The sequence below is a fragment of the Synchiropus splendidus genome, chromosome 8, assembly GCF_027744825.2.
Source record: "Synchiropus splendidus isolate RoL2022-P1 chromosome 8, RoL_Sspl_1.0, whole genome shotgun sequence".
Lineage (NCBI taxonomy): Eukaryota > Metazoa > Chordata > Actinopteri > Syngnathiformes > Callionymidae > Synchiropus > Synchiropus splendidus.
In genome coordinates, this window is record NC_071341.1 from 13,858,158 (window position 1) to 13,871,930 (window position 13,773).

At 46.5% G+C, this 13,773-nt stretch overlaps 1 protein-coding gene across 1 annotated transcript; it reads right to left on the bottom strand.

Moving 5' to 3' along the window:
- Positions 1-3,922: 3,922 nt before the first annotated feature.
- On the bottom strand, positions 3,923-10,423 carry dusp14 (dual specificity phosphatase 14). Its single transcript, XM_053872430.1, has 2 exons — positions 10,274-10,423; positions 3,923-5,243 (listed from the first exon to the last, which is right to left on the bottom strand). The coding sequence occupies exon 2, from the start codon at positions 5,173-5,175 to the stop codon at positions 4,534-4,536; it is 642 nt and encodes a 213-aa protein (XP_053728405.1). The 5' UTR covers positions 5,176-5,243; positions 10,274-10,423; the 3' UTR covers positions 3,923-4,533.
- Between the last annotated feature and the right edge of the window lie 3,350 nt (positions 10,424-13,773).

Consider the following 13,773-nt stretch of genomic DNA (forward strand, 5'->3'; position numbering starts at 1 on the left):
TTGCTTTTGGGGAAGCCATCTTGGATTGTGACTTTCAGACTTGGATATCACACATTGGGTGATGTAACCGTGAAGCCGCCTGAAGACAGCGACATCACTCAAACCCTTGAAACTAGTCACGCAGTCATTTTCACACTTGAAATGATGCACATTATTTGTTCTTTTTTTGTAGTTAAATATGGTCCGTTAAGCTGAACCGCATCAACCCCGTCACACAAACTTAGAATTAGAACAATGCTAACTGCTGCTATTCTGAGGTGAAACCACCTGTATTTTGTGTGTGGAGAATTTCATTTTTATTCTTATTGTGTTGAGTCATCATCCAACGAAATGACCACTCTGATTTCTATTGGAAAATAAAACACCTGATGTCGGAATTTTATTTCCAGGTTGCTTCCGGTAAGTGTTTTAAAATGACAGCTGGGACTTAAATTTCTTGCGTGTAAACGTTCTTCCACAGGATGCACTGTTCCAAGATTCAAAACCTGAGGTTCGAAGCGTAATATATCAAGTTCTGTGCAGTAAATCCGTGACTCCGTGACTGGGGCAGTTCCACCCTGGTGTATAGGCTGCCATTAATTCATTTAATTTCATCATTCTGGTTTCAGATATTGAAAAATGATCGGTCAGCCTTTCTTTCAGTCCCATCCCTCCGTCACGTGGCTTGTCTTTGAATCATTTCTCATGTTGGTCCTTCAGCAGAGCGCCATCCCTCCACTCTCTCCGCCCCATGATGTTGCTCCTCTCATCTCCATCACTTCCAGCAAACTGGAATGAATTCTCCTGCTTCCAAACCCTGGCGGGCTCCTGCTGGCAGTGGAGCTCCGCCAATCACCTGCAAAGCCTGCAGGCTCAGAGAAAACAGCCTCATCTTCCTCTGGTGTTCAGGTGTTATCCTCCAGCACCCATTTTATCTCTCCCTGTTCCCTAATTCATTTCCCAGAGAAAATGTATTCCTCTCCTCTCCTGGTGGGATTAGAGAAAATTACAAGCGCTCGAATCAATTACAGGACGCGGCCGACTCTCCGCTCCTGTCATCTTCACGCCTGTTGTCTGTGATGGCGGCCGACACCATGGCAGCGGAGGGAAGAGATGGAAGTGACGCTGAGCCGTATCGACTGTCGCTCTGAGGCATCTGACGGCCGTGAAGTTAATCACATTATTGACTGCTGCGCTGCCCAATGTTCAGCTGTGAAAACAACAATTACTTCCTGCTCTTCAGCGACAAAAGATGAAGTCGGACAATTCGAGAATAATTCAGCAGTATTTTTCACAAACAAACCAAAAAGGAGAAAAACGTTTATTCATCTCATTTTCAATTAACTCTTAGATAGGAACTCACTCTTTGGAAGGTGGTTGTAATGTTTTGGCGGATCAAATAATGCAGTTTTATTGGCATATATAGCAATTTCAAACCAAAGATTCTCACTGCCGTAGCTTATCTGAATCCCATTGGAGTCATCCGCCTTCCTCCTAGAAGTTACAGCAAACTCAACACGGAGTGACAGTGAGTGTTTGGTTTGTTGTGATGATGCAGAAGTGTTCAGATGTGTCAGAATAAAATTTTTAATCTCAATAAATCGCACTTTAGATCAGTTAACTCACAATTAATGTCAAATTAATCGCATTATTTGTTTCTGTTTTAAATGTCACTAAAAGCAGGGGTTTATTAAAGCAAGCGTGTTATGCTAGCAGCGTGTTGTTGAGCCTCTCCAGAGCCTCTGAGGTTGTTTTAAAGCAGAGTTTTTCAACTGCTTTAATGTGGGAAATGATCCAATTTCACCTCATTTGTTAGACAATGAGAACGTGTTGACCATCTACCAACGTGAGGATGTTACATGGATTCCATCACATTCTTTCTATACGCTATAGATCTATGCTGCTGGGTCGACGCCTCCATCAGCCGCAGCACTGCTGCTATGAACGGTGCTCCTCTTCCCACTCACACTCACAGCGAAGAAGCCGGGCACCACTTTCGGTTGTTTTTAAACCTGTTGTGCCTCTAACTGGACCACTGCACTGCAGAGCTAACAATGCTAACCGCTAATGTGACATTTCACTTCTATATTGACAATCGTAGACCAGCTTTGTTGTGTAAAAGTCGGTTTAAAACTCAATGCAGGACCAAATAAATGCGCTCCAAAATGTGAGGAGTGAAAGATTCGATGTAGTTACGAAGCAAGCTGAGGCAAAGAAAGTCAACGATTTGACTGGAAATTCTCCAAGCCATAATTCAATACGCAAAAGAGGTCAATTCAGAACAATATCCCAACTTTAACACAGTACTCAGGAGATGAAGATATTAACAGGTTGACTAAATTCTCAGTGTTTTCCTGTAGCACTAACGCTGACCAGAAATCGCACAAAATACATGTGCGATTGTGATAGAATTTAAACAGTTATTAGGTAATAAATCATGATATATGTTTCTGCCATATCTGACCACACTGCTCCAGCTTGCTTTAACTCACTGCCTTGAATAAATCCTGCCGTCGCTGCCTCCAACAGGGTTTGTCAGATGGAGCCTCCAACAGGGTTTGTGAGGTGGGCGGGCGAGTCCGAGCTGCATGTTTGCTGTCAGTCCAATGGCAGATTTACGACTGCTTATTTGGGAGCCGCAGCTCCGTGGTGTCGTCTGGTTAGCGTCAATTATTTAAGACCCGAAGCTCAGAGAAGTTGTTATTGTGTTCTTGATGGCGGCTACAGCAGATGCTCGTGAAGGTTGTCAGACTCTAAACACTCAATCATTCATGTCGTTCACTGAGGCTGTTCAAATATGTCGTTCTGCCTGTGGTTCTTCTCCTCGTGGAGTTAGTAAATAGTAATTAAAGGAAGAAGGAAAGTGTGTGTTAATGGTTGTGTTTCAGTTTAAATGTTTAGATTTGAATTTGAATGCCCTTAAGTGTGGTGCGAACAGTGTGTGTCCTTTGATGTTCCCAGAACCTCCACTTACATCACGACTAGTCGACTCGTGAACCCGTCCAGGACTGATATTATAGTTGACTATGTAGAACGAGTCACGATATGACACTTTTCCTCCGGAGCCTAGTCACTGTATTTCTACTGGGACAGCAATCGCTGAGAGAAACTTAAACTCTAATGTTGCCCTTTATTAATTTATCTGCCTTTCAAGTATCGCTGAGAGCAACAAGCCCAATGAGACAGCAGGTGGCGATGACATCTTTGGAACACACTTGCACGACACACGCTGGAGGTATTTTCATTCTTTGTCTCATTCTTGACGTTTCCTGGAAACATCATTTAATTTAATTTATTTTTTTAGTTATTTTTAAGAGCAGACAATGTGTCTGAAAATAAAAATTGCACCATGGTAACGTCCAAACCTTTTTTAGTCCATGTTTGGAAACTACGAAGAAATGAAGGTTCGGGTTCGAACTTGACTGCGATCCTGTTAGTTCTTGCGAAGATATCAAGGATGTGATCGGACTTAGTCGTGGTTTCATTTGGAAAAGACCAACCGGACACCAGGTCTTGATGTGACTCCTGCCCAGACATTTTGTTCTGTATTAAAATGTAGGGTGGTTTGTTTCACAGAGAGCAGTGGAGAGAGTGACCTGGTCCGATGATGTATGTAGGGGTGGCAGCACATTTTGGCGAGTATGGCGGAGCGCAGTTGTCTTTCAAGCTACGTGAGAAGGCTACCTACAAAAGGCACGGGTGAAAAAAGGGGTCACATCTTCCGACAAGTGATGGGTTGGTGAGGTTTCATGAAACAGTGTCCTGATTTCAGAGGCCACCAGGTGGCACTGTCTGCTGTTGGATGTTTGGATTTGATTCAATGAAACCTCACATCATTTCTAAACCAAAATATCGCCATCTAGTGGCCTCTGAAAGTTAGGGCACTGTTTCATGATACCTGATCTACCCATCACCTACGTCTGTCTGTAAATGGTTCTGTTGACACAAGAAGAGTTGCTCCAGAAGCTCGCGGTCCCTTAGACATGTTTTTATTACATCATCAAGTATCACTACAACAACATAGTGTGTCCACAGGATGGAGCAGTCGACCCTGTGTTACACAGGAACTTCCTCCATATGTACTTCTCTACCCTCAAAAGGTAGATAAAACATCTTTAAATGTTGAAGTGGCGCATCTGCAATCCTGCCAGGAGCTAGCGACCTGAACCCTCGCAGCCAGTCAACAGAGGTCACCCAGGTTTTTGCCCCACTGGACGCTGCTTTGGCGCCACCAACCCTGGAGGGACTGCACGATCCAACACTTTGCTAATGAACTATTTGTTCAGGTTTTTTTTTCTGATCACTTGTTTTCACTGCTACCATAGACTGACTGCATGCTGACGCTCTCGACACGACAGATAACTGGCACAACATCAGCACACGACGTCCTGTCAGGACAGGGAGTCCACTGAGATGTAGTCTCTGGCAGCACCAAGGTTGCATGGAGGTTCGGTGGATCCAGTGCCATCTCCTCGCTCCACCTTCACACTGATGGCTTCCAATACTCCTGTAGCGAGCCTGCAGTCCAAAGGTGTCCTCCTCCTCCTCCGCCCCTCACAGGCCCCAGTACGGAGCCAGACCCCTGCGGTCTCTCTCGTAAACGTCGGGTATGACCCCGTAAGGCGTCTGCACCATCTTCACCGAGCTTCTGCCAAACAGCTTCCTCTCGTACTCGATCAACTGCCGCCAGAAGCCTCCGTTGGGCCGGATGACGGGGCGACGGGCTTTGACCCAGGCGTGCGCCTCGGCCAGAGACACCCGGTGGTACTTCATGAGGTAAGCCAGGCAGAGCGAGGCCGAGCGGCTCACGCCGGCGGCGCAGTGCACCAGCACCGCGCCCCGTTTCCTCCCCACACTGTGAATCTTGTCGGCCACGCTGTCAAAGTAGAGGGAGATGGGCGAGTGCGGCATGTCGGCCAGCGGCACCTTCACATACTCCATGTGTGGCCAGTTGAAGTTGGGCAGCTCGATGGTGGCGTTGACCACGCAGGTGATGCCTTTGGACAAGAGCAGGCTGCGGTTGGACGCCACGTTGCCTCGGCTGAGGAACAGGTTGGGGGTGATCTGCGCGATGCCGCCCAGCAGACTGCTGCTCTCCGGCAGCAGCCTCGGCACCGTCGCTGGCACCATGGAGCTGCGTTGATGGTGGTGATGGTGGTGGTGGTGGTGGAAGAATCCTTGGCTGCGGGAACCCATCTGGGACTCGAGAGACCTTCAGAGCGAGATGTTGGGATCTTCAGGAGCTCATGTCAGCAGGGCAGCACCTGGAGCACAACAGTCTGGTTTAGACTTCCTCCCACTGAGCAGAGAGAAATGTGTCGAAGGGAAAACTGAATGAAGAACTGCATCCTCTTTGATCTTTGATAGACTGAGCTGAGTCACAGAGCCGTAGACAACGAGGAGGAGAGAGAGAATGAGCTCCGAGTGGCTGCGTGGGTTTTTCGTTTTACAGACTGACAACATGTTCAGGATGTGAGCGTCAGCTGGGATTGGCTTCGGCCCCTCAAACCTGCGCTGCTGAGCGAAGGCTGGAGATGAGAGAAGAAGCGGGGAAGCGGCACAGGAGCAAGACTCCTGTCTATACCCTGATCAGCCTGTGAAACGGAGCCTCATGTTGACTTGAACTAGACAAGGGACGGTCGCGAAGGAGTTTCTATAAACGCAAAAAGAATAACAGCAAAGACAAGCAAGGAATCCTGGGAAGGATTATCCAGGAGGAGCTGAGGAGGAGGTGGGATGTGCCAAGAGATCCGTCGGTCAGGTGAATGTTTAGGGAAAGGCAGCAACTATTCCACTAGAGATACTATACTCTACCAGTGGCGGCTGGTCAGTAGAGGGCGCCAGGGCTCACCAAAGTACATTGAATACATTACAAAATGAAGGCAAAAATAATATTCTGAACAATGTGTTCGTGCTTTTAGAGGAGTAAGATTATTATTATTTATACAATAAGTTGTTCCATTCATCAGTATGTTTATTTTAGTGTCTGACTGCTATTGAATAAGAGATCGATTCAGTTTTGAAACTAGCGCCCCCTACATTTTTGTATTTCACCAGTCGCCAGTGATTTCAACACAGTTCCATCGCAATTTTAAAATAGTTGTAATACATTTTTTATGTGGTGTGGGGGCACAACCTGGCCACCTGAGGTTGAGGGAGGAAACCAGAGTGCCTCTGGAAAGCCCATGCAAACGCAGAAAGTGTGTTGCCTCAAGCTGAACACGAGCACTAACACCCACAATGAGGCGCCTTATTGCCTCCTATGTTCCCTGCTGCCTGAATTGACAGCTTATTAGGCTCCAACACAATCTGTGCAGCAGTATGGACACATGCTACACAACATCTGGTCACGAAAACCAGCTGCTGCAGGCGACAGAAAGTTCTATTCCTCATGTCCTTTTACGACTCACCATTGAGACCAGAACACATGTGGAGCTGAGGGATCATGAGTCGTTTCATTCGTCCATTAGACGCCATTTCGGGGCTTGAATCTCATCCACGGATCAACAGGAGAGTTGATCAATCCAAGAAATGTGCGTGTCAATTTTCAGGCATCATTAGACAGAGTTTATTTCTCGGCCGTAGGAAGCCATGAGTCTTGGGGTCACACGGTTCAGTTTCTCTCCAGCACACTGAGCTCAGTCGCCCCGGCGGAACACCACACACCTTCTCACATGTCTGCACAGCTCAGCAGAACACAGCTGCAACTGCAACTGAACTAAATCTGCTCCAGATAAAACAGACTAGACCACAATGTGTCCGGTCACAGCAGCAGCTCATGAGGACCAGTGACCAGCCTCTGATGGGAACTGCCAGTTAACAGCAGAGTATCGGCACACACAGCTCCCAGCGTTCCTTCACACACTGCTGCACCCGTCGTGCGTCATCCACGCCTCGCGCTCCGCTCTGCCCGCCAGGTCTTCTTTCAATTTCAGTTACAGTCTGGTTAACTAGGAACACGGATCATCGCCTTCTCACGGCAGTTCAACCTGCACAGAGCTTTTTAGAGACCCATCTGCTGACTCATCAGTTTTCTGAAGAAGCGCCGCTTAAAAAAAAGTATATATATATATATATATATATATATATATATATATATATATATATATATATATATATATGTATGTGGGAAATGAACGTGACCAGGATCAAGCCTCCGATCAGTTCACACACAGTCTCACTCCCAGGTAGTAGGGACTATCTTCAAGTCGATCAACATCGGAGCAACGTCCGATGTTGATGCTGAAGTTGCCCTTCATCGTTGCAGGTTGACGTACAGGTACAGAGGGGGGGTGTTGCCGATCAGACACGTTCATCACCGGACGCAAAAGTCACTGGTAGACCACAGGGATTCGACGGCCTGGGAGTGAACATGCAACCAATCGAGTCCATGCGCCACAGGTTATGGCTGCTGAAACTGCATGTTTTCATCTTTGTTTCGTATTCGTCTTCGGTCAGATCTGAAGTCATAGCATCCTGTTACCTAAAATGATCAATTTTCATTTTCACAAGTCGACTAGGAGACCGTCTAGAGGTCATTCAAATGAAAGTTTGACTTTTCAGAGAGAACAGAACGCCAACCTTCTCCCAAAAAAAAAATGTCGGGATACCCTGCTTTCTCACTGGATTTCTCCATAACAGATAAACGTCCTCAGCGGTCCAGGTATGACTAACCTCACAGCTAGTCTACAGACTCAAGAAAAAAAAACCTGACGGTATTGGCATTTGTTCTGCCATCCACTGGTTTCTATCAGATGTAGTGGACATTGGGCTTAATTCCTGTTAAGTCTCAGTGATACTAGTGAAGAAAACAAGCTGAGCTAAAGGCGCCTTGCTCCCCGCAACTGAACGGAACACCAACATGAAGCGATAAACACAGAATTTTTGACATTTATTGAGTTTTTAACTATCAGAAGTGAATCTCAGGCGGCGCAGTGGTGAGCAGTGCTGCCTCTCAGAAAGAAGGTTCAGGGTTTGAATTCAACTCTGGACCTTTCTGGGTGGACTTTGCATGTTCTGGCTGGAATATGCAGCTTGAGTTCAGTCAATACGTTTCCTTCTGGATTTTTCTGTTTAAAAAGGCGCTAAAAACCTCGAGAGTCAGGTCCACCTCCATGATGTGTTATCCACTTTGTTTTTTAATACGTCAGATCAAGTGAGAGTTCATCTTTAAGAAGAGATCTTTTTCTCTGACGACGTGGCGGCGGTGCACCACGCTGGTTAACATGTAGCAGAAACCTCACTGCTTACCTCAGCAGTGGCCTTGAAACATCTGAAGGGAGCAGATGAAGAACACAAGAGGCTTACGTGAGTTTTACTAGAAGAGCGGCTGCGTGTCTGCTGTAGAATTTGGGAGAGGCGTCGGTTAATCCGCCAGATTAGAATTAGAATGATCTTATCCGTGTCGAAAGGTAGATTGAGAGGGTTCTTAAAGAGGCCAGGAACTCTACTTTAGTTTAGCTGACGTCTCACTGGTGTGTTTCTGTTCCTGGCGTCACGTCCATCCTGACCTTTGGCAACTAATTCATTCCACCATTACACACCAGGCGGATGTTTGCACTGGATTTCATCTCAAGCTTCCTTTGGCTCAACAGCTGATGGTGGAAAAAAAGAAACGTCCCACCGAGTTGCACCCGCAAAATGGTTGCTATTCCAGAGACAAATCTGTTTTGTCAGATTCCCTCTGCGGTAACAAGAACACAAGTGATTGCAGTGAATCAAGAGCTCAGGAAACATAATACACCCGTCTGCCAGCTTCAATAGATTCTCCTGTTGCTGCGGCAACCTACAGACCAGAGAGATGAGGAGGCTACAATCCTGCTGAATCTCTGCTGAGGAGCCGAACGCTCGCTGCCGCTCGGTCCACGTGGACCCAGGCTGCAGACAGATACTCAAAATAAATAAGTCATACGGATGATCGAAAGTACTGGGAGGAACAACTGTACAGAGGTCTTCCAAAGTCCAGTCAACAGGTGGCCTCGCCTCACAAGCTTCTTTTTCAAACCCCCTCCGTGGGAGGATTCCACTGGAGTCTGGTTCCACCTCTGCTCACACAAATTGGAAACGTGACTCTGCTCTGGGAAAAGACTCATTAGGGGTGGAACGGCAGTGACACCGGAGCTAAAGCTAAAGAACTTCATCCGCACGTTCATGCCGGACTTGTGTTTTATGATTTATGAATACAAGTCAGCCTGTTATCAGAAGAGGAGCGGAGAGTGACGGGCGTCTGCCACACACACACACACACCGAGAAGTGGCTGCGATTTCCTCACAAGTCGAAGGGTCAAACTCATTTCTCAAGGGGACCGGAGTTTGGCCTCATTCCGAGTCGGAGTCGCTGTTTCCGTCGCCAGCGTCACACACGCTTATTAACCTCGCTGAATCACATGGTGACAGCAAATCAATATATTGTTGAAGGGAATTCTTTATTCTGGAGGCCAGAAATATCCAAGCGCCCGATGGTTCACTTGACAGAACCACTGCTTGCTTCATGATCATCCATTTGCTTAGGATTTAGACAGCGCCCCCTATTGGCTGGGCGACATGTCAGTCAGTAGAAAGAAATTTCCTTGCGTTACATTTGAACTATTGCTCACTTGTCCATGTAAAAAGGGGAAAGTGCTACGTTCAAGATTCAGGCTCCTCCATCTGGGAGGGGCCCCTGTGGAAATACACTGAATTCTCTACCATATTTGTCCCCTAATGGCTTCTCTCCCCCCCCCAAAAAAATACAACTGGTTCTTCCAGTTCCCCAGTGATTCCCGCCCAAAGAAGCTGCCACTTCATCCGATGGTCACATTAATGATTTAATCCTTGACTAATTTAAATAAAACAACATTTGAGAGGACAGAGAGAAGAAGCTGCATGGCTCAAACTTGACTTTAAAAAAGCATGGAGCGGGTTATGTACCTGTAGAATATGATCATCAGGTGCATTGACTGGAACATTTATTGCGGTGGTTTCCGTTAAAAATTAATTTTCATGAAGCAATTCCGTAATATTAAATGCAAGACAGTGAGAGACACGCGCGGTAACGACTGAAGTATCGATGTTATAATGTGCGGAATGTCTTTTTTAAGGGCATTTTATAGATGTACGGCACTAGTTGGGAATAAGAATCGGGGGAAAAAAAACGTGATTCCTTGAAGGCACCACCGTGTGAGGTGCGCTCGTCTCTAGTTTCACGCGTCAAAATAAAAGCAATTTCACAACAACATTGGTCAAACGTTTCTTTAAAATATTCCTGGAATGGGATGTAAGTGGTGGTTGGTGGTGGATGTCAAACTGAACTTACCCGTCAGCGGAGGTGGACCAGTCGAAGGTTCTGGTTCCGTCAGTGTCCGAGGATCCGCGCGCGAGGCAGTGCCGACGGCAGAGATGGAGGCAAACCCGCCGCGCCGCGCAACAACATGGTGTGGAAGTGTGGAGCAGGAGCTCGGAGCAGCGGAACATCTGCTGGTTCCACAGCGGCGGAGGCGGCGCGAGCAGCGCGTGTGGAGGGCGAACAGCGCCCCGCAGCGGCAGAGACGAGTCAGTGTCGGGACTCCTCCAGTGTCACCAAAACTAGCAGGTGCTACATGGGCCCCTGCTTCCACACGGCTCTCTGGAAAAGTGGTTGAGAATCTGCTTTACTGAAACTTCTGATCCATTTTTTTTCTGAATTAATTCTCACAAGTATTTAATTGAAGAAAAATGTTGTTATTTGTCCACTTTGATACCGACATTGTTGAGAAATTACAAACTGAAACTATTTGGTTAGTTTTTTTCTTGAAAACAATAAACAAAAAAATGCATTAGTTTGTGTCTGTAGATTGCAGCCACACCTTTTGAAATACACAAAATGAGTTTTTTCATCCTAATATTTGCGATCATGTCAAATTGTATGGTTGTCTGCAAACTTTTCCACCTCTGTTCTTTACGCTGTGGCATTAGTTACACGCCATACAGGTCTTTAATTGAGGAACAAAATACAAAGTGATATATTAAATCAGTTTGTGAATAAGCATCAGTTATTTTTGGAACTTAAATATTTAATAGTCAAGAACTGAGTGAAACCAATTTCAGCCAAACCTTCCTGGGTCTGACGGATTCCTGGATGAACGCGTAAAACTGCTTTTGAAAGTGGTGAAACCAGTCCAGGATTTTAGGTTTTTGTTTCTTGATCAGGATCTGAGCCGTCTTCCTTCTGAGTCGTAGCTTCATCTGTCTGGTCCTGCTCTCTGCTGCGATGTGGCTGCTGCTCTGCCTGGTGCTGATGACTTACAGGTCCGAAACTGACCGAACTCTGAGCTTGTTTTGTAGAACATTGTTCTTACTCACACTCCAACTTCTGTGCTCGCAGGTTGGCTGCTACAAAGGAAAAAAAGATGATGCCCTCTTGGCTTGGTGTGGTGCTGTTTTTAGCTCAGACTCTTTATGGGGGCAATGACACCCACCTGAATGACCAACCGCTGCTGTCTTCCTCAGCTTGTTTTCTTGACACGTGGTGGCCGACCACATGATCCAGTGGAGACTCAACCAGAGGTTCACTTACACTCTTCTGCCTGGTTCACTGCTGTCACGGCAAAGGCTGAAGGATCACCGGCCCCCACAGCGAGTGTTTATCTTGGAAGCCTGAGGCAACAGAGCGGTCATATTTCTGCTCTTGAACTCATAAAACGCCAAACAGGAGAAGCAATAAAAGCACCTCGCCGACGTTTCTCTTTCACGACTACTGTAGCTTCATATACTGGCACACCTCCGCTGCTTTAAATGTCCGGCGGGCTCCAGCCGTTTATGAGAAATGACCGTTGTTCCTGTCTGTTATTTCAAATCTCATTACTCGGGCGTGGAGGAAACAGCTGGGAGGTTATCAGGAGGTGGACCTTCTCGACATTAATGTCTGCATCTGCTGGGCTGAGTGGAGAGATCCGTCATTAGATACGTCTTCCAAAGTCAATCCTGTTTCCAGGGGCGACCCCAGATCTGCGTGAGGGGAGACACCAGCTCTGACGGCAAGAGAAAAGAAATAGCTTTTCTGGCCTCCACTGCTCTAAAATCCAACCTACTGATGTCTTAAACTCCCTCAAACTTCACATTAAAGATTCCCATGTTTCTCCAGTCGTGTCGTGATTCACGACCAAGGACAGCAGAACAGCGAGTGAGTGGACGGATCAAGCCTGGAGACACGGGCCGACGTGATAGATGGAGCTGAAGTGACACCTTTAAATTAGAGCGGCGAGAGTGAGAGAAAGATGGAGGACGCCGAGACATGGCGAGCAGACGGTGACTGGGGTTCAGACTCAAATGTCAGATGAGTCAGAAGCATTCCGCGATGACGCTCCGCTTTAATATCGGCACAGCCGGAACATCCACGGCGACAGCATCACCTTAGTAACAAGCACCTGCAGCCATGTTGGGAAGCAGCTGTCCGCGCCCACCGCTGACATTGATTAACCCTGAGCGCCTGTAACGCCTGATAACTGATGGGCCTGACAGCTTCGCACTCGCCGGCGTGAAATCCTCTGGAAACCTGTGGACGTTCAATAACCTGCGACGTCGTGGTCACTCGCTGCCACTCAGAGCGAGGACGGGTCCGGCAAGTGAATAATGGATCAGCGTGACCTCATTCAGTGGGACGCCTGGCGTCTGAAACGCGTCCAAAATGGCCCCGCAGAGGACTGGAGAGGTCAAGCGCCAAGTCTAGTTCTCACCTCTACCTTAATTTCACATCACTTTTGAGGAGGAACTCCTGAGTGATGGTTATCGGTATCGGCCTGGATCGGTATCAGTCCAATCCATCGGGTATCGTACTTTGTTCAAGAACCTGACCGATCCATGATGTGTCTTTCTGATTTTACAACCTAGTATATAAGTTTTCTTTGTTTTATTATGCCAGACTGTACTTTTATTTATGCTGTTAAAAGCACTACATTTTAAAGCCAAAGCAGTTGTGTTTAGTTGTGTCTTCACACTCAACGACTTTTTGAGTGACAAATAGTCCGATCGGTATCGACCAATCCTCAAGGCTGCTGCATCGGATATGAAAAAGTGGTGTCGAGCCATAGTTTTATCAGTCAACTTTAACATAGCTTTAGCTCAGAGAAGACAAAACAGGGTCAACGAAGCTTGTTGCGTAAGCTTTAGTCTACCATCAACAGTTGTTCTAGCGTGAACTTTAGTTTTAGCACCAACTTCAGTCCAGCATCTTCTCCAGTGAAGGTGAGCTTGGAAACGTTGATTTCAGAGTCAGCCTGACTTTAGCATCCATGAGAGAAGGCAAAACAACAACTCTAGTTTTAGTGTCAACTTTATCAGCAATTGTGATTTACTATCAACCCTTGTTAGCTGGAGAGCCAACTTGACTTTTAGCTCCATTGTGACTCTCATTTTAGCGTCTTCTCTAGTTTTAACATTCAAATCTATTGTTGACTCAAGTTTTTGCTTGACCTTGACCTTTCACATCAATGTCTCTACTTTTAAGCATCATTTAGAGTTCCGGCATTTACTTGACATTTAGCATCATTGCTAAACCATCACTAAAACATTTACGTTGTTTGACTATCGACTCTCTGGTTTTATGCTAAGTGGTTGTTACCTCAGACGTGGGAGGTCAGACCTGGAAGTAACGTCACAGGATTCGGAATAGTGACATCCACGAACACTATTCTCACGTGTGCCTGCAGGATGACCAAGAAACATAAATTTCCAGCATGTGTTTGTTCAAAACTTTCTGCTTTCTGTTTACATTTAGGGAAGCCATCTTGGATTTTTGGCGAGCATTTTCCAATTTATGACTGGGAAAACCTATATCTA